Source organism: Heloderma suspectum, chromosome 13 (genome assembly GCF_057233095.1).
Source record: "Heloderma suspectum isolate Gila_16-S chromosome 13, 16-S_ref, whole genome shotgun sequence".
NCBI lineage: Eukaryota > Metazoa > Chordata > Lepidosauria > Squamata > Helodermatidae > Heloderma > Heloderma suspectum.
Window position 1 is genome coordinate 5,859,201 of NC_139470.1, and position 24,406 is coordinate 5,883,606.

Consider the following 24,406-nt stretch of genomic DNA (forward strand, 5'->3'; position numbering starts at 1 on the left):
GCCATGTATGCTACCCCTAGGAAAACGTTAACTTATTAATTTAATTTAGTAATTTGTTTCGAAAGCAAAATCTACAACCCATGCCTGCTAATGTCTCAGATGTGTAAATTACTTTCAGGCAGGAAACCACTTGGAAAGAAGCAGGTATGGGGATTATTTCTGTGAAATGGAATTTACTTTCAGCTTCTAAGGTGTGGCCTACATGAGTCAGCAGACTTTTCAAAAAAAGGTGCAATAAACCCTAGGGAATGTTTAATTACAAGTGAATAAAGCATAGCCAAATTAAGATGATTATTATAGAAAATGGCATCTAATCATTTCTGTGTGTAAGTTACCAATTCTCCAATCTCTCTTGCAGGTGTTGGCCTGGTTTGAAGAAGGTGAAGAAACAATCACAGCCTTTGTAGAGCCTTTTGTAATCTTACTCATATTAGTAGCCAATGCAATTGTGGGTGTGTGGCAGGTAAGCAAATACTTTTATAATCCTGAATCTTGAAAAACTTTAAACATTGCTATTCTTCACTGTAAGACTTGCGGGCGATTGGAGGCCTCCATTGGCGACTCCCAAACATATTTCCAACCCCTCTCCCCACCCCAGCCCAGCCCAGCCCACCCCAGCCCACCCCAGCCCACCACACCCGTCCGTCTCTCTCTCTCTCTCTCTCTCTCTCTCTCTCTCTCTCTCTCAGACAGCCCCCAAACAATGCCACAGAAATGGCCACACTGGCAGTGACAGTAGTGAGCCAGGCAGAAGCTAAATGATGCACTTGCAGCCACATTTAACGCAAGCATTTCTCTCAGAGGATCAACAGTAGCAACAAGCTCAGCCATGCTCTACCTTTCTGGTCATTCAGCCAATGAGGACCCCTCGCCCTTCCATCGCTGCTCCAGTACCTGCATTGGCTGTGTGACCCAAAAGGTGGAGTCTGACTGACTGAGTATGTTGCCACTGTCACTCAGAGGGAAATGTTCTAAATTAAAATGGTGTGCAGCTGCTGAGTTGGAATTGGTGCTGCACTGTGCTGGTCTATGGCAACCTTTCCCGCTTTGTTGTCAGAGGGAACCCAGCCTAGCCCACCCCTCAAAGGGCCAAGCCTTCTCCAAGGTTTTAAAAGGGGGGGGAGAAAAGCAAGACAGCTGAGCAGCAGCAGGGAGGGAGCTTGAAGAGTTGCCTTGTAGCACAGCGGAAGGTAAAAAGAGACACTGTGACTAGGTTAATCCTCCACCCCCACCACCTGTAACAGGAACAGTGGTAAATTTGGGGTGGTTTCTTTTGTGCTGGGAGAGTCAGCCCCTTCCCCCTCCCCACAAGCAGTTGCGCCCCTGCCTGCTCTGCATTCTATTAGTTCCCTCCAGGTGTTTGGGACTACAATTCCCAGCATTCCTGACCACTGACCATGCTGGCTGGGACTGATAGGAGTTGAAGTCCAAAGTAAGTTTTGCATGTCACTATTCTGCATTAATTTTAGTTGTAAATTAATGTGGCTGTCACACTGATTTTTTTTTTTTTTGCCAAAGTGGCTCCCACTTGAAAAATAGTGACGATCATTGCAATAAGGGTACAATTGGAAGAGATTCCTTTTAAATGGCTTCGAATTAAAATCACCATATTTATTTTATAGAGTGTCCTGAAAGTAGATGGAAATTGTGAAATCATGGAACTAGTTTGGTGTTTCAGATTTGTGCTTTTCTGTTCTTTGATAGATGCTGTACATTGTAGAAGTAGGCCAGGATCCAAAGAGCCGTGCAGCTAATTCAGTGCACCCAAGGAGACTTTGGGCTTGTGTTGCCTTAAATAGCAGCCCCCCATAACATCTTTTTTGAAATGGGGCATTTTCATGGTGAATCTGCTGTTCAGGAATACAGTTGTACCTTGTATAATTTTTATGAAAATTGAGTTGTTTGGGGAATGAGAGAGACCATTATAATGTCCAGCCCTACAGTTTTCACGTCTGAATCTGTGTATGTATTCAATATTTTGATAAAAGAAGTTTCACAGAGCATACCTAAGTCCTTACTCCCATGGAAATAAATTCTTCATATGGCTACTATCTCTGTGTATGCTTATTCTGAAAATTGAACTTAGATTTGATTAAGGTGGACATTGAAAAAATATTGAGATACTATATTACAGTCTCAAGATCATGCTACTTGCTAAGATTTAAAACTGCAAAGTTGATAGTTGGCCTTAAACACTTGTAGCAAAAAGTAACACTTAAGCATACCTTGCTGCTCACAAGTGACGTTTTGCCCAGGGATACATTTTTATTGTTCTTCAATCAGGCTGGCCTGGTTTAACTTGCTTGCATTGCCCTGTGAAGTCATTATATCCTTTGGTACAGGTAGGCTTTTTACCAAAAGAAAGTTGAGCGGTGCTTAAGTGTGCATGGGCAGTACTATCTGTCCATTTTTGCAATAAATCACCTTCACATACATTATGCAGTACTGAAGATGTACAGCAGCCTTCTCCAATCAGGTGCCCTCCAGATGTGTTGCACTGCAGTTTCTGTCAACCTCCACCAAGAAGACTGTTGCACATGCTGCCTGGGGATGATGGGAGTTGCAGCCCACATCTGGAGGGACCCCGCTGGGGAAGGTTGATTTACTACAGCCTGCCAATCTTGTGCTGTCTGGCTGAAAAACTTCTCATCCTATGAGTGATGCTTATGATGTGGGGAGAGCAACAAGTTTTTCATCTATTGGCCATGGTCTAATGGTGTTTCAGAATGTTTTATAGCTGATGCCTGACACTGAAATTTGCTTGACTCCGTGTTGCTTTTTTTTAAAGTTGGTTCTGCTGGTTGTGTTTATATGGCAACTTACATGCATAGGTTGATGTGCTAATAGGAAGCTTGGGAAAAACCTTATTGCAGTGAGTGCCTCCGCATGTATCCTCTTCTGTGTAAGTCCCTGATCATATGCATTGGTGGTGTTTTAAGTGGTTTGATGGTCATAGATTGCTATGATGCCCAAATTGGGCAAGCTGTGGTCAGTGGTGCCCATATTTCTCTCGTTTCAGATAGCACAGCAAGCCAATGTGTTATGCAAATTGCCTAAAATTGATGTATATGTGGTAATTGAAGTATGTCTTGGTTTGAAATGTACAGGGTGATTATGCTGAATGCATAGCAAATGCTATAAACAGTGTAATGTTTGAATTTAATCTGGAGCAAAAAGTTTGAGCAGAATGTCCCCATAGTGCAGATCTCTCAATTTATACTGTCCTCTCTCATGCCCTCAAACAGAATGTTAAAAATAGTCATTCAGAAAAATGTTCTTTTGTAATTTATTTAAAGTTGGTTCATCTGAGTGGCTTAATACTGCAAGTATGCTCATGTTGGGATTCTGAATAGGCACTGTAATGGGAGACAAATATAACTTATTTTGCCCCACATAGCTTCTAGTAACAATATGAACATTTCCCTTGAAAGCTAACTCCTTAGTTGCTGGAATGGCTGAAAAGGTATTTCATTTACTGCACTTAGTTTGAGTGCATGGTCCTCCAAGCACTCACCTAGATTAAATTTTGTTTATTGTGATGGACTGATATGAAGAACAGTCCTATTATCCCATGATGTGTCTGGGAATGTTACGGTTCATGGGTGACTGTTTCACTTCTTTCATGGCTGATGAAATTGAAATGTACCATACCTTCTTTGAATTATGCCTTTGGAGGTGAGAAGAAGGACCCCCTGCAAAAAGTATATCTCTCTTCCATGTGATAAGTTAAAGGAGGAGAAGGTTGTGAGGGGGCAATTTCAACAATGTTTATTAGCCTATATATCATGTTTGAAGAGACTTATGGCAAATAAGAGCTTCTGTCAGTGTGTGTTCCCCTACGATTAAAGCTTTTACCTTATTTGCAGCATTGCTGTATCTGCATGTATTGGCAGGATAAAACATAGACAGATGTTTCTTGTTTGACCTTCATTGTAGATTTTAGAGCTGGAGCTGTTGCTACTTGAACACTTTGTTTTCTTTTGGCAACCTATAATAATTTAGCAAGATTTTAGCATTAAGCTGTCTAGGAGAAGACAATCTTATTAACTGAAAGGCCCTTGGCTCTTACTAAATAACTGCAGCCGTAAACCACTGTTAATATAATCAGTTCTTGTAGACAAATAGAGTCCATCTGAAATAGTGATGAGATGTTAATGCTTTTTCTTCTAGAATACCAATCTGGTCACTATGTTCAATTAATAGTAGGCACTTTGTTAGCAGGTCATGGGTTTGAAGTGTCACATGCTGTCTTTTTAGTTATGGATGGGGTCAATTGTTTTGCTTTGAGGTCAGTTGTTTTGCTTTGGGGTCAATTGTTTTCTTCTAATAACTTCTTTGACATCTAGATTGGAACTATGGATACATCCAGCCAAACAACGGCTAAATGCTGTGGGAGGGATAGAAGGATAGGAGCTTAATTCCACATAATTACTCTGAGCTGTCTAGTTTATTGGCCAGTTACTTAATCACTAAGAAATATTCACTAGGTCTGCTATTTGTTCTAAAATGCCTGCCTTATATAAGATAATCTTATATAAGAGATAGTAATCTTCCTTTGAGAGGACGTTCTTGATGTGGAATTTTCTCCAAAAGAACCTTTTGACTTAAAACACTAAAACTAGCCTTATCTTACCCAAACTGTAGCAAACATACTTGAAACAAACTAAAGCACGATGCACTGGTTTCTAGACTGCATTTGACAGTGATGCTTTACAGGCTGCTTCCTCAGCTTGTTGCAACAGCATGATTGTGCCTAGTCATGTCAGTGAATGAACATAGATTGCTTGCTTAATGATATAAATGGGAAAATTGGGAGCTGACACTTTTGCCAACTGCAGTAGTAAAAGCTAGAGCTTCTGAGCCCTCTAACTTGCTTTTTTTTTTTTTTTTGCAGGAGAGAAATGCTGAAAATGCCATTGAAGCTCTTAAAGAATATGAACCCGAAATGGGTAAAGTGTACCGGCAAGACAGGAAAAGTGTACAAAGGATAAAAGCAAGAGATATTGTCCCTGGTGATATTGTAGAAGTAGCTGGTGAGTTGCTTTGTTTACTACACAATATATGTGTCTTAAGATACCTTTTTATGCTGCTAACACAAGCTATTGTTGACAATAAATTAATTCTTATGAATTGATTTGCTGTTAAGGCTAAACTGAATGTGCTGAATAAGGTATACTCCAGATCCATTAAGACACATGGCAGTTTGCTGCTAACTTCACACCAAGTTTAATCTGCAGACTCCTGGATCATGCGATCATTCTAAGCTTGTGCAGTTGAGATACTTTGTAATCAAATTGCTGCCATTTTTCAGCTCAGGTAAATCCTGCTGACATCTAGAGTGCCTACGTTATCAATGTAATACTTTTTCTACAACTCCCTTTCCTCACCAACGTCAGTGTTGTGAGGGTAGAAAAACTTATTGCTTCCGGAGAACCAAACTTGCTGCTGCAACAACAGCTGAACTGACATGAAGTGACCTAAACTTGCTGCTGCAACAACAGCTGAACTGACATGAAGTGACCTAAATAGAATAAGTATCCTATGAGAGCATTTTGCTTTGTCATGTAGTCCTGGAGCTACAGCAGCTGTAAAGAATGTTAATAGAATTGCACTAGCTCAGCCTTTCCCAACCCGGCGCTCTCCAGATGTTTTGAACTACAAATCCACACATTCCTGACCATTGGGTGTGCTAGCTAGGGCTGATGGCAGTTGGAGTCCAAAATGCCTGGAGTGCACCAGGTTGAGGGAGTCTGAGCTAGCTAGACTGAGCTAGCTAGGTATTCAACCTAGGATGTAATTCACATATGTAAAATTGATGTGCTCAGGATGTGTGTGTTTCCAAGCAAACAAAACTTTATATAATGGCAGATAAAAAAAAAGTGTGTGTGTGTGTGTGTGTGTGTGTGTGGAGAGAGAGAGAGAGAGAGAGTTTGTAAAGGATCTAGCAGATCTCCCAATTGCTTTCTTTGTGCCATGCGTCCTGTACTGGAAGTGCAGGAAAAATCATGTTTACTAGCTTCTAGACTTCCTACAACTATACTCTCTTTCATGGCATTATGGTGCAGCCTGTGTTGGGATGGGCGCAAATGTGGCTTTCTCTAGCGTTATTTTAATGGTTAAATTCAAGGAGAGTAGCCATATTCTGCTTTAGCAAAGGCAAAAAGCCCTGTAGCACAAGCCTTTTATAGGCAAAGGCCGCCTTTGCCAGATGCATCTGGTCACAGGATTTGTTGGTTTAATGGTCAAGGTAGATGCAGAAGTGTCTGCACGTAATAGGTATGTAGTATAAGTCCTCTTATTAGAAGCAAAGAAACACAGGGCAGTGAGCTTGTGTCACCAGCTCTTTAACTTGAGAGGTCCATTTGCATGCGTACTGAACAGAATGGGATATAGAGTTAATATCTGCTTATACAGATAACTTGTATATCACAGAATCTGATGTGCTTCATTAAAATCTTACCGCCATTGGAAGGAGATCTCTTCTTGTGGTGATAGATTATGAAAGTTTAAAGCTGGCAAATAGGTGTGCTATCTTTTTGGTTTGAATTACTATTCTTCTTAATTACAGTATTGACACTGACCTAAATACATCTAATTCTTATGTTGCCAGCATAACACTTATACTGATAACCAATAATTCCCAGATTAGCAACAATGCCATGATCAGCCTTGGATGGATAAATTTATTTTTTATAGAACAGTCTTCCATTTAATGTCAGTAGTCTTTGTAGTCCATCCCATTAAAATGTAATCAATTCCCTAGGAATAAGTGACTGTAACTTAGCTAAAAGTTCAGGGTGGGAGGCAGAGTACATACACTGTGTTCCATAGCTAGTGTCAAGACCTGGAGGTGAGAGAAACTGTGTGCATGCCTCTGTCATAAGTATAAGCGTATTGAATGGCCTTTGACATGGTGCCTGCAAAAAGAAGACCATGTAGGGAAGCGACAAAGCACTTGATGCTGGGATGCATATCTGGGCATGGAATTTTAGGCAGCGAGCCAATGACATTTGCATGTGCAGGCAAGTGCGGCTCACCATTGACTGGCGTAAAATAACCAGGTGGCAGTTATCTCCCCCATGTCAGTGGTGCCTATAATGTTCATGGTTACTTCAGTACAGGTTTTTCAGCAGAGGAGGCACTGGTCCATAGTCATTGGCGTTAAAATAAGTATCCTTATTTTAAGCATCCTTGAAAAGGAAATGAGATTCTAAACACAGGCAACTTTTTTGCTTCTCCGTCCTTAGCTGTTTATTGTCAGGAAGGAACAGAACAGCATTAAGCAAACATATGGCTTCATGAAAACGTAAAGTACGTGGTAGATGATGGCTTGATAAAGACTACATTGTAGCATGTTAGGGTTACACTAAAGCTTATAAACTGCTAGATGTTTGTAGGTTATTACCATTCAAACAATATTGTTCTTTGCCAAGAGGTACTTGATAGAGACTTTATATGTTCTCTAGAAGACACTTAAGTGGACATTGTTTACAATCTAACTGTGTGAAATACGCATCCATGAAGGGAGGAGGTAGTCTGTAGTAATATGATAAAGATAACTATATCATGCTCGTGCAACTATGTGGATGAAGGGATGGTAACGATTCCTTCATTATGCAGCCTGTCGCTTCATGTGACCAGCGGCCCTTCTGAAGGTAGCTGCCTTGTGATGAGCTTTATAAAATTTCTCAGAGCTGGGTTACCTGAAGCTACCTCCAGTGTAGCTAGGTCATGCTATCACTTATTGTGTAAAACAATTATTCCTGTCAATGTTGAAGAAATTGGAACGATTACAGTTATAAATTGCTGATTTAAGAATAGAGCAAAGAGATTAGAATACTAACTCTGTCCTCTTAGAATGCATTAAGATCACTGTAAAGAGAGGCTTGCACTTGGACATCAGTAATCTAGGAACAAAAGCACAACATATTTGGCCATCAGACAGTTGGTACATGTTTTGTGAATTGCTAACATTCTTAGAATTGTTTTGTTCCTGTGATTGACTGAAAGTGATTGACTGTTCAGGACATATCGAAGCAGAATTTGTGATAATAGACATCATTTTCTAAGAAAATGGTCTGTTCAGGTGAGAAGCTTTATTTTTTATTTCCGTTTCTATGCCACCTAATAGTCAAAACTATCTGGACTGTTCACAAAATCTAAAATCCAAATGATAATGCAACTTTGTCTTACTAAATTATCATAGTATATCAGCTGTCAACAGGAAGCTTCTTTTGAAGAGTATAAAAGAATGGTCTGGGGACATATACCTTTAGGATTACTCACTGATCTCCACAGGGTGTACTTTTCTCAGCTTTAGTTCTGTAATAAACTGAATGTAGCTTAGTAACCTACAGGTGACTACCCGAACGTGTACAGATGTCCTCAAATGTCTCTTTACCTTATTGGTCTGATACATATTTTCACTGGGAAGAGCTAAAACCTTTTTGTTTTGCAGTTGCTGTTTGTTTTCAGCTGTATTGATCAATTGTACGAAAGCTACCTTTTCATTTGATTCTGAATTTGAGCTGCTTGTTCTAAAAGTACTCTGTGCACACAATTGATACATATGGGTTTCTTTCTTTGGAAGAAATTTAGAGTGGACCCAACTTCATGTTTTAGTTTTGTACAGTTCTTCATATTGGGGTAACCATATTGGAATATGATACACATTACACATGCTCTATACAGTATATGTGTGTGGTCAACAGTTTTCCTAAATGGGGTGATATGATGTTAATGGTGGATAAGTCCTAGAAGGCAATTTATAATTAAAGCAAACTGTTAGCTACAGAAGCTACTGTAATTTAATAGTTCAAGTTGTACACATATTTAACTTCACTTCATTAGAAGAAAATACTACAAGAGAAACTCCTGTTAATAGCCATGATTTGGTAACTGTCTTAATTCTGCTTGTTCCCCTATAATACAGATCAGTTTTGTGTAATACCTGTTTTTACTATTCATAGGTAAAGGAGTATAGACCAGAACAGACAACCTGGTGCCCTCCAGATATTCTGGACTAGAACACCCATCAGCCTTAGCCTGCATGGCCAATAGTCAGGGATTATGGGAATTGTTGTCCAAAACATCTGGAGGGTACCAGGTTGCCTGTCCTGAGACAATATGGGGAGTGCCTGAACAGCTGTTCATGCAGTTTAAGAAAAATTTAAACAAGAACATACTTGATGGCTTAATAACATACATTTGCATTCTTAGAAGTGTCATTCATTTCAGAGGAAGTTATTTCCATAGAAGTACAGGAGAGTCCCTAGTTTGCTTGTCTAAATACTAAAGTTAAACACTAGTGCCTGCTGTATTCTGCTTTTACATAATCTGATAGAACGTTAGGAACAGTGCTTTATAATCATTCCAGTGTTATAGGTCTATGCTTTTCTGAATAGTGTCTGCTTTCAGGGTCACTCTGCTCTTCTAACATCTATGAATAGCATTTGTAAAGCAGTATATTTTGTGGGTATGAAATATGTAAAGCATAGCCATATTCGTTGAGTACTTATCACTTTTTAATGTAGCTTTCAGCCAGCTTTTGACTGTAAGAAAAGTCCTACTAGTGTAGTTCTAATGGAAAGGATTAATTCCAGCTTTATGCCACATCCCACTAAAATCTGTAAAATGGTCTGGAGACTGGAGTTCAAACTAGGACAGCACATTTATTTAAGAATTTAGAAAAGAATTGTTAAATTTGACCTCTTTCTGTGTCTGATTGTTTCCCCCCCTTGTGAATTACTGAACTATAAGGCTTCGAGAGCATGAAGCATATGCTATTCTCATGCTTGGGATTCATGAAATAGTTGCCTTATACCCTTAATAGAAATGATGTTTCAAAGGGGATTTATTATTGGAACAAAATGTACAGAACAAAGTGCTTGAACATCAAGATAATTTGCTGTTTATACTTCATTCTGTTTTGGCACATACTTTTAAATTGGACTATAGAAACCTTTTGCATTGCAGCAGTGCAGACTCTGCTAAAATATCACTATTTACTCTTGCTTTTGTTACGTGAATACATGCAGTAGTCTAATGGTGGTAGTTTCTGGATGTTGCCGCTTCACTTGGCAGGCTTGCCAGAATCCACTTGTGTAGCACAAGGTGAATGCTAATGGTCTTGTCTTCTGGGCCCTTGAGCTAAGACATTTCTGCCACTAGTTATGTTGACTGCACTGTTACTGCTGTTTTGTGACTTGTTCTTCCTTGTGTTTGCAAAAGCCTACGCATTTAGCTCTTGCTATAATTAAAGTCTCCTCATTATTTTCAGCTAATCGGTTTACTACTCTGTATTCAGACAGTCATAATTATCTTTATTGGAAGAATCCAGACAAGTAACAGTGTTTATAAGAGGGTTGGGGAGCTCACTAATGTTAAAACACTACTACAAAAACCAGGTTAGTTTATAATAGATGACTGAAGGCTGTCTTTCTTCCTTTTCTTTTTTTAACCCATTCACTAATTTAGTGCTCCCCAACAGATTGTCTCAGTCATAGTCCTAAAGTAAGCCTAAACAGGAATTTGCTGGAGTCTGGCCAGGTTCTGTGTGGAAATTGCTAATGTGTGTGCTCTGAGCCTGTGAAGGGGCAGGTTAGAAAGGAAATTAGCATCTATATGCTAATTTTCCTTTCCCAGAGTTGTTTCTTTGGGCTAACATATTTTCAGCCAGTCTTCTTGTTGGGTATTCCCATGGCAAAGATTTGAGAGTCCATAGACTGTAGAGGCCTTTGCATCATTAGTTTCTTTGCCCTGAAGCGATAATTAAATTGGATAGTAGAATTTATAAGCTAGGTATTAAAAGTGGGGAAAATAGCATCCCGTTGATTTTGGAATTACTGGCTGACAGTGGAACATAGACTTTATTATTTCAGGTCATATTGTAATCTAGTGATACATAGAAGCTTTTGGTGCTTTTGGACTAGTGTCTGTTTTTCAAGGGGTGGGTGAAACAAGGGGATGTTTGAATAGAAGCTGAGTCCATTTTCTGTAGGAGGGGAAATACAATTTAGAGTGCTCTTCATCATCATCATCATCATCATGTTGTTTTTTATGGTTTCAGGTTTTGTGAACTGCCCAGAGACCTTTGGCTATTGGACAGCATAGAAATGTAATACATAAATACCTTGGTGCATGTAGTTAAAGAGTAATCTGTAAATTCTTTGCCCTTATTCTGTAGATTTTGGAAGTCAATTGTAACTGGTATGTGTTTAGCAATCCCATTCCTCTCTGGAAAAATATGCACTGGAGAATGCTATAGAATTAAGAGCCCAGTTTGATTCTCTTTACCCAAGTTCTTGGTCATTACTCTGCTTAGTCTGACAACCACTTGTGAAGTAGGTTAGTTTGAACAGCGTTGTGGATAGGATACTTTTACATTCCACAGGTATATTTCAACCCAGAGATAAGACAAACCTGGGAAGATTTATGGTTTTAACTATGCCTTCTAACTAATGGATTGAGGTTAAATGGGAAACGTCTTCTGGAAAGGCTGGCTGCAAAGTAAAGGAAATAAGAATGCAAAATACCCACCCCCCACCCCTGTTACAGGAATGTCACACCTCTGTACAGTACTGTAGCATTAGAACAATGGGTGTGTCTTTTTGTGTGCTACCCAGGCTTAATTGTTCAGTTTGGATTGTTAAGCAAACTTCATAACAATGAAGGTTGGTTGTCATCCTTGCTGTTTAAAACAATTGGCAGCAATTACAGTGGAAGATTTATACAACTTGTACTAGGAGGTTACTGAATACCAGAGGCTAGCTTAACAAACTTTGTTGTTATTTTAACTGTGTTCATTTTCCTTGAAGAGTTAATAATAAAGCTTCAGAACATGCTACTGGGGGTGTGGGTCTTCTAAATGCTCTACTACAGGGCAAATATGGCATTCACTCGTCCTTTGTCATGTATTAGAATGATCTTTCAGTGCTTTCTTCTAGTTGTTATAACTGTTTATAGCAGTTGTGCCTAACCTGATCTATACACATTCCTAGAAGAGAGATCCAGTCTTTTAATATGCCATTGTCAAGTGTGGCAGTGCATTTGAGATGCTCAGCTGTTGAAAACCCCGGCAACCGTGTGTGCCCTTATGGATTGATGGGCTTTCTCCTGCATTGTGCCGAGTCTTAGGCTGCTGTTTGGTGGGATTGTGATAGCAGAAAAACAGCTGCTATCATGTATCTACATATAAACCTCCTCACGACATCAGGGGAGTGCATTCAAATAGTTTGCCCATTTTTGGCCTTGGTCATTGTTTGTCTTGTACTATTTTCTCTTCAGTGCTGAAGGGCACAGTGAGTTTAGATTGGTTTTCATGTGCAATAATGGAACAGAGAGGAACAATGTTATGGGGCAGCCTTATATAAATATAGTAAATAATTAAAATAAACATAACTGGCTTATTGGCCTCTTTATTCTAAATAGAGAATTGTGTAAGTATGATATAGCTTGTTTCCCACCAAAGCCTCTGCCTAGGCCAGCACTGTAATTTTAATCTTGTGAGTAATTGCGCAAAAATGTGTTCTATAAGGGCATCTAAAGCCACAAATAGTATGTGCTTAATTGTATGGTAAGTGTTCGTATTTGCACAACCTAGTACATAATGTTGCAGACCTAGTTTTCTTGCAGCTTTGTTCGCGTGCTCTCTCTCTCTCTCTCTCTCTGCATGCATGATTGCTGCCAGTTGCATAAGCAGTTCCTGTAGGAATTGGCATTTACTCTGTGCATCCCTGCAGTAAAACTACAGGGACTATGGCGTAACAAGTCCATTCTTTGTGACAGGATAAGTAATTTATTAGCTGGTGATGCAAGCATGTTCAGTGCCTTATTCTTGGGCGTTTGGCATGCTTTTAGTTCCCTGTTATGTTTGCAGTTTGCAGAATAAGCATTTTACATGAGCTTTTCCTTTAGATTTCACATGCGTGCTACTTCAGAAACGCTTACTGGATGAAATGTAGGCAGATGCAAAGAAATTAGATCCTGCCATCTGCCTGTCCAACTCCAAAGAGCTATGTTAGGCAGACCAAAAGGCTTGGATGTCCCAGTTGGGTTTTTTGTTTTTCCACTGAACACGAGACTTGCATGCCATAATACAAACTTGTTTTTGAAACATCCTCAACTTCAAAAGTGGTTTGCCACATGGCATGAGAGGAGTGTGTGCGAGCCACTGTTTGAGAAACCCAACGCCCCTTGGATGTATAGAGCTACTTCACATGGCTTGCTGGATCCTTGCAGTTATCAATATCTTAATGGGCTGGTGGAAAATTCATAGAAAACTCTGTGTGTACATGTGATCACACACATGCACATATATTTGAATAAGCACAATGATGTCCATAATTAGATTCTCAATTAAAGGCATTGGATACACTTCGAAAGAAAGCCATGCAATTTCTGTTGGAGACATTCTGAAAAATAAGTTAGCTGCTTCATTTATAAAAGAGAAATATTTTACATAAATCTACAACTAACATTATGCACATGTAAAAAAAAAATTGCATTCACTAATTGTCAAACTCATGTGCTCTCTCTTAATCCGCAGTTGGTGACAAGGTTCCTGCTGACATAAGAATTACTTCTATTAAATCCACAACTCTAAGGGTAGACCAGTCGATTCTCACAGGTAGGTGGTTCTTGGTACTGTCTTTTAGAAAACCTGTGATTCTTGGTTAGCTTTCCAAACAAATCGGAAACCACATCCTGATTGCAGCATCAGGATCACAGCGTTCAACAGAACTGCTAGGCATGGTTGTGGTGAATAAGAGGGATCTGTGCTGCACTGAGCACATGCCAGTAAAGTACCCAAAATATCTGGTTTGGTTATAAGCTGGAATGAATAACTTCTGCCTGTTTCAGCCTTGGAGTGATCAATTAGTATTTTAGCATATTGAAAACTAGAGGTATTTGCACTTTCTGGTTTATCTCCATTGGTTAATTGCCAATATTGCTTGTAAAAAACTTAACTTTTTAACAACAAAGGTTTACGTTAGAAAAGCAGGGTGGGTGGGTGAAATTACCCTTTCCATCCTTCCACACTACTTTGACTTGCTTGACACCACTAACAATATTTCCAAAATCCAAAGCAGGGGCCATAGCTCAGTGGTAGACCATATGCTTTCGTTGGAAAATATTTCGTTGGTTCAATCCCTGGCATCACCAGGTAGGGGTGGGAAAGACCCCTTTTTGAACCGTGGATTGCCCCTATCAGTCAGTAGCTCAGTTTGCATGTAACCATAACCTATAGGTTGTTTAAACCATGGGCTGTTAGGGCCGAGCAGCAGCGACTGGGCATGCTGCCTCTCACATGCTGGTCACTTACACTTTCAATTAATCTTTGTTCCTGGGTTATCGTGATGTCTGAACCCAGAAACCCTGGGTTGTTTGGGGGTTAAATAACCCAGAGTTAGCTCATGGGTTTTTGCTAGGTTAACCCTTGGTTGAGTAACACCTAAACAACCCAGAGTTTTCATGTTCAGATATCATAATAATAACCTAGGACCAGGGTGTTCCTGGGTTGTTAATTGAAAGCAGAAGTGATGAGCACACGGGAGGCAGTTTGCTTGCTCGCTCCCACTAAATTTCAGCAGTTACTGGGTTAAACAACCCAGGAATTGCTTTTATGTGTGAACTAGTCAGTGCAGAGAATACTAAGCCAGATGGAGCAATGGTCTAACTCTGTGTAAGGCAGCCTCCTGTGTTCCTTATATGTACTCTATTGGTTTCATCTAGGTTTTGTCTTATTAAAACCAGGAGTTCTTCTATCTGCAGGAAATGTTAATGAGCTTCCGTCGTGCATTAAAAACGTGGTTGTTCAGGCAGGCATTTGGGGTGGGCTAGGGTATTTAAAAAAAAAAAATTATGGTAAAATTTTATTGTTTTAAATTGTTTTATGGTGGGTTGTACATCGCCCAGAGTGGCTGGGTGACCAGTCAGATGGGCGATTAATAAATTTAATAAATAAATAAATAAATAAATAAATAAAATGTTATTTTTCAAGAGAAATGCTAGAGAGGAGACTCTATTGTACGGTGTCCTAGTTAGGCTTTTTATTTGACATTTTAAAGGTGAGAGTAATTTGCTTGCTTTGTAGAATTTAGATCAGATTAGAGGCTTAACTGTTCTTGTCCAGACAACCAAAAGAAGTACATGAACAGAAGGCCAGAAGAGATGTCCATCTGTTGTTCCCGTCTTCTGATCAATAGGTCTAGCATGTATAATTTTGTACTTGTAGAATTTGTGTGGGCAGTATTTGTGACATAACCATATCAGGTTTTGAGAAGGTTTTTCAATTAACAAAATGGCTTAAACTCTGAAGTCTATTCTAGCCTGCTATATAATTATATAATGTCAAACCAATACAAACCAAATAAAACAGGCTTGCACAAGATCAGGCCTGAAAACTGATTGCCTACCTCCCTGTGTCTTTACATGGGTAGGGAATTCCAAATATACGTTGGCTGTTTGTGTCCCTTTCCAACATTTTAGATGTACTGAAAGACCTATTAAAAGTGTGTATGGGAAGAGAAGAATGCAGACATACGTGGTCATCTTGATTTGTCCTCTGGCAATTAGTTGCCTTGAATTATTTTACCTGGAAAAATTGTTAACTTGAACTTAGCAATTTTTAAATATATACACCCACAGTGTATAGAGTATAGGATTTTGAATTAAAACCTCTGCTCTCTTTCCAGTTCTACCATTTGAGAAGCATCTGAAACAAATGTTACTAGATGCAATCCTCCAAATTACATGCTTTCTTTGAAAGCTGGACAATTTTTGTTCATGGAGGATACTTATTGCATTAGAAAGCAAAATCTTTGTGGACTATATTCTGATGTAATGGCTTTTCCAGGTGGTCTTCAGGAAATGTAAAATGGTGGGGAGTTGAGCCTGAGGGGCTTAATATCTTACTAAAGCTGTAACCTTCATCTAGGTGAATCTGTGTCGGTAATTAAGCACACGGATCCTGTACCTGATCCCCGTGCAGTGAACCAAGACAAGAAGAACATGCTTTTTTCTGTGAGTAAATCTTGAAAGATTTTATTCTGTTTGTGCATACTGTTTATTAAGGGGTTACTCCCCAATGCTGACTTTCTTCCTAGTGGTTTAAAAAAAAATTAGCCTTCACTCAATTTGTTTAGGGTAACTCATGTTGAAAGTATTGAGAATATCTTGGTCATCTAAACGGTTACCTTGTATGGAACTGAATGAGCCTTTAAACTGGAAAAAAGCATATTAACACATTGTCTCTTCAGTCTTGGTAAACTTCTGTTCAGCTAGACGCACATAGGCAAAACAGTGTGAAGATGAAAAGCAGTAAAATAGGAAACATTACAAATGTGCAGTTGTTGTCCAGAGGGGTGTGGAGCTTCTATCCCTAAGGAAAGGTTTTCGTCTAGTGAGAGCAGGAGAGGTTTTTAGGGTACCTGTTTGAGAGGTGAGTAAGAGGCTTACTGTTGTGACGTGGGATCTTTTTGTCATTTACCAGTTACTGTTCAATATTTTGTAACTGGAGTGCTATGTATTACGGTGGCTTATCTTCCTGATTTTAAGTGATACATCTGTTTCTCTCTGCTAAAATGTGTCTGGCTGAGAGGCTTGGAAAGGGACCCTATTTTTCTTCCATGTATTCTAGTCACCATGTTATGAATGTAGGTCCTGGGTTTGTTGCATTTGTTGGATGAACTCAAGCTGACTTGAGGATTCAGCCACTTGAATGCTCAACTCTTGCCCATACTAGCTAGTTCCTGCCAGTTTAACCAGGCTGATCTGAGTAAATGCTTCTCTTTGGGAGAGAGTATAACATGCTCTCTTGAAGAAGGCAATTGAAAGACCATTTTAATGTTTATGGGGTGCCTCTTCCCTTTTGAGTGTCCCTGCTACTCTAAGGTCATTCTGTGAGGGCCCAAGGTCTATTTTGCTAAAGAACCCTCATTGTGGAACTCTCCACTTTCCTCCCTGAGGCCTGGTTGGCCAGATAGGTCTTTATTTTTGGAAGACTGGTAAAAACCTTTCTGCTGGTGGGCCTTTGAGGAGTGAGACGTTGTTGATGATTTGGATTAATGTTGGAAACACTCTCCATGTAATTTTTACTAAAGGTGTAAATCTGAAGTGAACCATTGAAAACTTGTAGCAATAGGAGTAGGACACACATACCATACAATAGTCTTTTGTGTATAAAAGACTGTTCAGAGTTCAAAAACCAAAATGAAATCCAAAGTAACTTGCAAAATGGTGATAATGGCAGCGTAAAATACATGAATGTTGCTAACTCAAGTTAGCCAAAATGAGACCACAAACCTTGTAGTTAGAATATAATGACTTGGCAAAAAGTAACATCTGAAAGCATAACCTGTTAGCCTATTTTATTGTGTTAAAAATCTACCAAACAGTTCTTCAGCTTCTGTTTTATCTCCTTGGTTTAGGGTACGAATATTGCTGCAGGCAAAGCCATGGGTGTGGTTGTGGCAACTGGTGTGAACACTGAAATTGGCAAAATTCGTGATGAAATGGTAGCTACTGAGCAGGAAAGGACCCCGCTTCAGCAGAAGCTGGATGAGTTTGGAGAGCAGCTGTCAAAGGTCATCTCACTTATATGCATTGCTGTGTGGATAATCAACATTGGTCACTTCAATGATCCTGTCCATGGTGGCTCCTGGATCCGAGGTGCCATCTACTACTTCAAAATTGCTGTTGCACTTGCTGTGGCTGCAATCCCAGAGGGCTTGCCTGCTGTCATTACCACGTGCTTGGCTCTGGGCACACGCCGAATGGCCAAGAAGAATGCTATTGTCCGGAGCCTGCCATCTGTGGAAACCCTGGGCTGCACTTCTGTGATCTGTTCAGACAAGACAGGCACTCTGACCACTAACCAGATGTCAGTTTGCAGGGTATGGTTGATTCACTTATTCTGTGTCTGAATTTCTGGAATCCGTTGGGGGTAATGTCAGAACTGTGAATTTGGTTGTAGCTGTCTGTACATCTCTGTTACCAAAGCCTGCTTCCAAATCTTGATTTTTATCAAGATGTGATTGCTGCAGAGGCTGTATTGTGCAAAAAGCTATTTTTGCACTTATCCAAAAGGGAAACTGCCTCTTTTTGTAACTTTGGTACATTCAGTACATAATAAGCCAAACTGCAGGGCTTGGTTTGAGCTAAGGCTTACCAGTACCCAGTCCTAGAATCTTTTTTCAGTTCCTGGGCTCATCTTGGGAAGACAGCATGCCTTTCGAATGAGCTTTCCCTCCCCACTGACCTAACCCTGACATTTGGGGAGAAAGGGGGGAAAACAATCTTTCCCAGTTTACAAAAGCTTCCCTAGGTGATTGCTTGGAAGTTATTGTCACAAGGAACACACAAGACTTATGGGAATACCTGTGCAATATTTTCACTTTCTCTCCTCTTTTAAGACACTTAATTTGGGGGACGGTGGGGGGACACAAATCCCACAACTACAAATTTCTTCCTTTTCAGGTTGTCACACTCCTGACAGCCTCTGCCTTTCTCTGTTCATCCCATCTCTGCAACTTTTACACTCTGGATTGTATCAGCATTTTCCAGCAGATTCAAGCTGGACTAGAACTGACTAGCCCAAATTTAAAATCTGACGCATTATTTTATATTGAAAATAAACAGGGGATTGACTAGATTTCAAAAGTACATTCGATGCTAATTTTTCATTCTAACTAGAGGAACTAACTATGTGTGTGTGTGTCTCTGCCTTTGAGACATTCGTACGTGTGTCTCAAAGCTATTTTGAATGCTGATTAATCTAGGTATTGTTGTGTTCTTTAGTAATTATGCCAGACTTTTCATTCTCTCAATCTGTTGTGCCTCACTTGTGCTTGATATTCTGAGCAGGAACGTCAATAGGTGCATGAAGTGAGAGTTCTAATTCAAATTAAGGCACTCTTAGCTTTGAAGGATAATTATTGGATGGACTAAATAATAAGATGGTGGCTCTTTGTACTGCATAGCTTCAAATAATTACATTCAGAATTACCGGGCCAGAGGAGAATGTCAAATGAGTGAACAGTGATAAAGATGTCAGTCTCTGTCTGTCTGTCTCTATCTCTCTGTATCCTTGGGTTTTTTTTAATGTTAATGGCTTGTGTCTGTAACAAACTTCTGTTCCATTTTTCTAATGTGCTGTTACCTATTTGTGGTGTTCCCTAGCCTTATCCAGGATTTTACTGCTGTAGTGTTTCTGCTTGTGGGACACAAAGCAAGTTGCTCATCTGTATTCCAGAGAAGGTTACTTGCAGGGGTATTGCATAAGTCTCCGTCTCTTAAGGAGGTAGATGCCAAAAAATAGAAAGGTTCCTCAACAGAGGAACATCCAAGTCTTTGTCCTTTTGAAAATAATCTATTGCAGTGCAATAGTAGACTCTGCATTACTTTAGATAAAAAGTTTCTCTAATCCTGTATATTGTGCTTTGGGCTTTTTGTTTTGTTTTTGTTAGTGTCGGGTCCATTAGGTAATTCAGAACAGCATTGGCTGGAATTTTTTGGAAGGAAGCCTTAGCACATAAAAGCAGTAAAGCAGCATTTTCCTGTATAAAAGTAGAGGCTGTCCCTTCAGGAAGCTTTTGCAGAAGTAATCCTAGGAGCTGATTTTTTTCTTCATTACAGTCTGTGGCCAAACTGTATCCAGTCCAAGTTGATGTGATTTAAATTCTTGAGACTTGTACAGAGCAAGCCTTAAAGGAAAGTAATTGAGTGTTGGGACTTTTTCTGAAAAGGGTTTGCCTTGTGGTGCACTAACGGTGTTTTGTCTTGGGGATTGGAGTCCATTTCCCAAACTGGGCAGAATCTTCTTCGTTCATTATAAGTTCTTCGTTCATTATAAATTATTTTCCTCTTGCTGCTCCTACCTCTATTTTGAACCTGTGTGTGTGTGTGTGTGTGTGTGTAAAAACATTCCTTTTCTCCAGAGTCAAGGCTGATTTCTTCAACAAAAGCTTACTTTGCCCAGACTGTCCTATGGCTCTCTCCTACCTTATCCTCACAATTCATGTTCATCCCCCCCCCCCCCCGCAAATCATGACTTGTCTGTTTGCCCCAGGGGCCTCCTATGTTCTGTACAGCACCTTGTATTCTGGTCATGCTAAATGAGTGTTAAATAGTATATTTTCACATCCATCAGTTCAAGGCTGGAATCCTGTCACTCAGATGCATCAGTCACTTTCTTCAGGTCAGACATGTCAAAGGGTTCACCTTGTTCAAACCCCCAACAGCTGGAAGTGGACATCAGTGCTCTGAAGTTAGCATAGCTGTACTTACCCAGAATGGACTGGGAATATAAACCCAGGCTGACTTGTTATTATCTTACCATGGTGCTTTTGCATTGATATGGATTCTTGAGAGCTGAATTCCAAAATATTATAGAATCATAGCAAAGAGGCAAGAGTTCAGGGGAATGTATGAGTAAGAGAGCCATGCTTTAAAAAAAAAATATCCTGAAAAATAAGCTGAGTAATACCATGAAGTCATTATGTACCAACTACACACTCTTGGATAGTAACAGTGATAGCACAGTCCTGAGGAAGGAAAGAGATCTCCACATTCTCACTGGTTTTCAATATGGAACAATTGGCATCATAGAGAAAGTTGCACATCAGCCCTGTTTCTGTGGATTGAGCTGAAGCATCAGTCTTGATGAATTGTTCTGAAGTGTATAAGCTTAAGAGGCATGACAACTGAAATTCCTAAAAACAGTTCTTATGTATTATTTATTTATTTAAAACATTTATGTCCCACACTATATCATTAAGATCTCAGGGCGGTATACAGATAAAATCTATTTAAATAGTATAAAACAATAAATAATTTAAACAGCTAAAAACATATTAACCATTAAACAAGCTAATATCGATGCATTTAGCCCTCAAAGGCTTTGGTAAAAAGCCATGTTTTTACTTGCTGATGAAATGAAACCAATGTCTGCTCCAATCAGGCCTCCAAGGGGAAGACATTCCACAACTGGGGTGCCACAGCAGAGAAGACCCTCTCCCACGTCCCACCATAGTGTATGTTTCGCACTGGTGGGACGGCATATATAGGGAGAGGCGCTCCCTAAAATATCGAGTCCCAAGCTGCTTAGGGCTTTAGATGTCATCACCGAAACCTTGAATTTAGACCGGAAGCATGTTGGCAGCCAGTTCAATTCCTTTAAAACTGGTGTTATATGATTTTTACTGATGTCAGGGTTGGATCGGAGCCCGCACGCTGTTCAGAGGCGCAGCCAGGGAGAGAGCCCCTCCTGGTACACATTCCTGAGAGTGATAGTGACCCTGGCAGGGAGAGGGAGGTGCAACAACAGTTTTTGGATGCTAGGCGCTGGCGCAGTGTAAAGCGGGAGATGGCAGGCGCTGAGAGGAGGTGCTCAGCCTGCTTGGCGCGATGGCAACAGCGGCGCCCTGATGCCCCACGGGAAAGGGGTGGACTCTCTCCTCCTAGCCCGTACGTTTAGAGGTTTCCCGCCTTCCCCTCCAAATGGAGATCAACTGATTCTTAAGGTTAGAACCCCCCGAGTTGGCAGCTCTTTTATGTCTCACTCATAGGATCAAGCAATTAGCATCTGTAAGCATCATTAGGTTGAATGGAAATAAAGCCTTGGAAAAGAGCCCTATTGTCTGCATTGTTGATTCTGGCTACCTGAGGACTTCAGAAGGCAGCAGGGGCGACCTCCCGGCAACTAGATGTTCCGGTCAGCAGTCTAGCTACTGCATTTTGTTCTAGCTGCAACTTCCGAGTTGTCTTCAAGGACAGCCCCATGTAAAGTGCATTGCAGTAGTCTAATCGGGAAGTACCAGTGCATGTACTACTGTGGTTAGGATATCCCTGTCTAGGAAAGGCCGTAGCTAGTGGATCAGCCGAAGCTGGCCCCAAGTAGTCTGGGTCACGGAGTCCACCTGGGGTTCCAGTGACAGGGGTGGATCTAGGAGTACTCCCAAGCTACGTACCTGCTCCTTCAGGGGGAGTACAGCCCCGTCCAGGAGAGGTTGCTTACCCAATTCCCAGATTTGGGAACCACCAATCCACAGAGCTTCTGTCCTGTCAGGATTTAGCTTCAGTTTATTGGCCCTCATCCAGCCCATTATAGCTTCCAGGCACTGGTCCAGCACCTTCACCACCGCAGCTGACTCTGGTGACAAGGAGAAATAGAGCTGAGCATCATCAGTGTACTGGTGTCACGCCACCCCAAAACTCCTAATGACCTCACTCAGTGGCTTCATACAGATGTTGAACAGCATGGGGGAGAGAATAGAACCCTGTGGCACCCCACACCTTAGTAGCCATGGGGTAGCACAGGAATCCACCAATACTACTGTCTGGAATTGGCCGTGCAGGTAGGATCAGAACCACTGTAATACAGCGCCCCCAACTCCCACCTCACAGAGCCAATCCAATAAGATACCATAATCAATTATGGTCCAGAGAGGGAAGGAAATGGAGCAGCGGCTGAGTGATCTGAAGGGCCAGATAGAGATGATTGTGACTTGGGTTGATATAAAATCCTTCCTGCACTGCTTCTGTTCTTGATATTTACAAGTTCTAAATTACTTCAGTTGGTTGACTGTAACTGTACACTTGTCTGTCTTACAGATGTTCATTGTGGACCGAGTGGAAGGGGATAGCTGTTCTCTGAATGAATTTACTGTGTCCGGCTCAACGTATGCTCCCTTGGGAGAAGTGTAAGAGCTTTATTCTTGCTAACTGTTTGCCAGCTGATACATTTATGGGCCTGGCTGTATGCAGGGCGGCAGCACTTAGACATAAAATTTGACTGTCTGAAAGAAAGGTGGATGCTGTAAAGTGGGACTGAAGTGCAGCCTCTTGATTTGTGGATTAGCAATTTAAAGATAACGTTTTGGAATAGTCACTCTTGTGGGGAAAGTGAAAGCTGTCCACAAAGTTTAAGACAAGTTATTGATGTTTGATCTTTCTCTTGTCAGGGAACAACATGACGGATCTGACTAAGTATGTCTGTTTACTGTGAATTCTTACTTAGCATTGTAAATATAATCCAAATCTGTCCTTCAGAGTAAGTTCCTTGTCCTTAGAAGAGTATATCTCTTATGAGTACCACCTTAATTGATGAATACTGTCATGTTCTCAATCCTTCGAAGCTCAATTTCCTCAAACATTTTATTGTGTTGAAGCTAAGTGCTGTTACCTTCTTAAATCCGCATGTCACATTGCCAGATCTTATGCCTCAGTATTTTTATGTGGCAATTCTCTTTCCATTTAAGGAAATGCGCATATACGCCCAAGTGTGGTACCTTTTCAGATCAAATAAAATCAGTGTATTATGGACCATGACCAGTGAACAACCTGTTAACTGGGCTGTCAGCTTAACTGCAACAGAAAAAAAGAGTAATCTTTTTCAGTAACGTCAGCGATGATGTTGACTGCACAATTACATAAAACAAATAGTCTCTGCCAGGCAACTTAAATAATAGAAATGTACTTGTTTGTCTCATAACGGTGTTAGTCTCTAAATCCCCTGAACCACAAGGACAATGAGAGTGCAATGAAAAACTCCTGTTGAATCTCCTCCCCAGCAGAGCAGATGATGGAATGTTCATACGCAATGTAAACACAACCTGAGGCTTATAAATATCTACAGTTATTAAGTTATTAGCTCCTGCTCTCCCAGTTGGGAATTGGATGCCAAAAATAGAAGAACAAAATTTATCTGCCAAGGATATTAAGTTTTTTGCCATTCAATATCATATTATCGTAACAGCAAAACTTGTTTTGCCCTTTCCTTACCCAGAGAAAAAAGTTCAAATGGAGAAATACTCATTTCCATTATTTTACTGTGTATAGCCTTCACCCAGGCATTTCCATAGGAATCTTGCCAGGTCATAGAACAGTATCTTTATAGTTTCAAAGAATGGTACAGATTGTTAATGTGAGGTGATGACTGAAAAAGGCATAACATCTGCTGTCATTTCCTAGTTGATGGTTTTGTTTACATGGAGCTCTTTAGAAGGAGCACGCAAGGTGAAATACTTCATCAGACACTTTAGAGAGGCTCATATCTCCCCCAATTGGAGAAAATTCTAAATTGGTTAGTTTCCTAGCTCTCTAGGGTAAGTCACTGATGGCAAGTTCTGGTGTAAATGGATACCATGGAGGTCCCTGCCTATTTTTTTCTTGCTAATTGTTTTGTGTGTATGATTAATTTAGATTGCCTTTTTGCAAAATTTCCTGGGACAAAGGTGAAATTATTCGTACCATCCCAAAGAACAAAGCTCAATTGCTTTGACCACAACTCCTTTCTGTATTTGACTGGGCAAGAAGAAATTCTTAATGAGGACAGAGAAGATTGAAATGGCCTTGATGCAAAAGACCAGTCAACCTACCTGTAATTCTTGGGTTCTGCTGAATCCCT

General features: G+C 40.3%; 1 protein-coding gene across 1 annotated transcript in view; it reads left to right on the top strand.

Annotated features, from left to right (window-relative positions):
• ATP2A2 (ATPase sarcoplasmic/endoplasmic reticulum Ca2+ transporting 2) overlaps positions 1-24,406 on the top strand; it is a 46,195-nt gene that overhangs the window by 12,855 nt on the left and 8,934 nt on the right. Inside the window, exons 4-9 of the mRNA XM_084820303.1 lie at positions 359-463; positions 4,895-5,033; positions 13,547-13,627; positions 15,938-16,023; positions 17,430-17,894; positions 22,612-22,700. Coding sequence (XP_084676429.1) covers positions 359-463; positions 4,895-5,033; positions 13,547-13,627; positions 15,938-16,023; positions 17,430-17,894; positions 22,612-22,700 — 965 coding nt within the window. The remainder of the gene's footprint in view (positions 1-358; positions 464-4,894; positions 5,034-13,546; positions 13,628-15,937; positions 16,024-17,429; positions 17,895-22,611; positions 22,701-24,406) is intronic.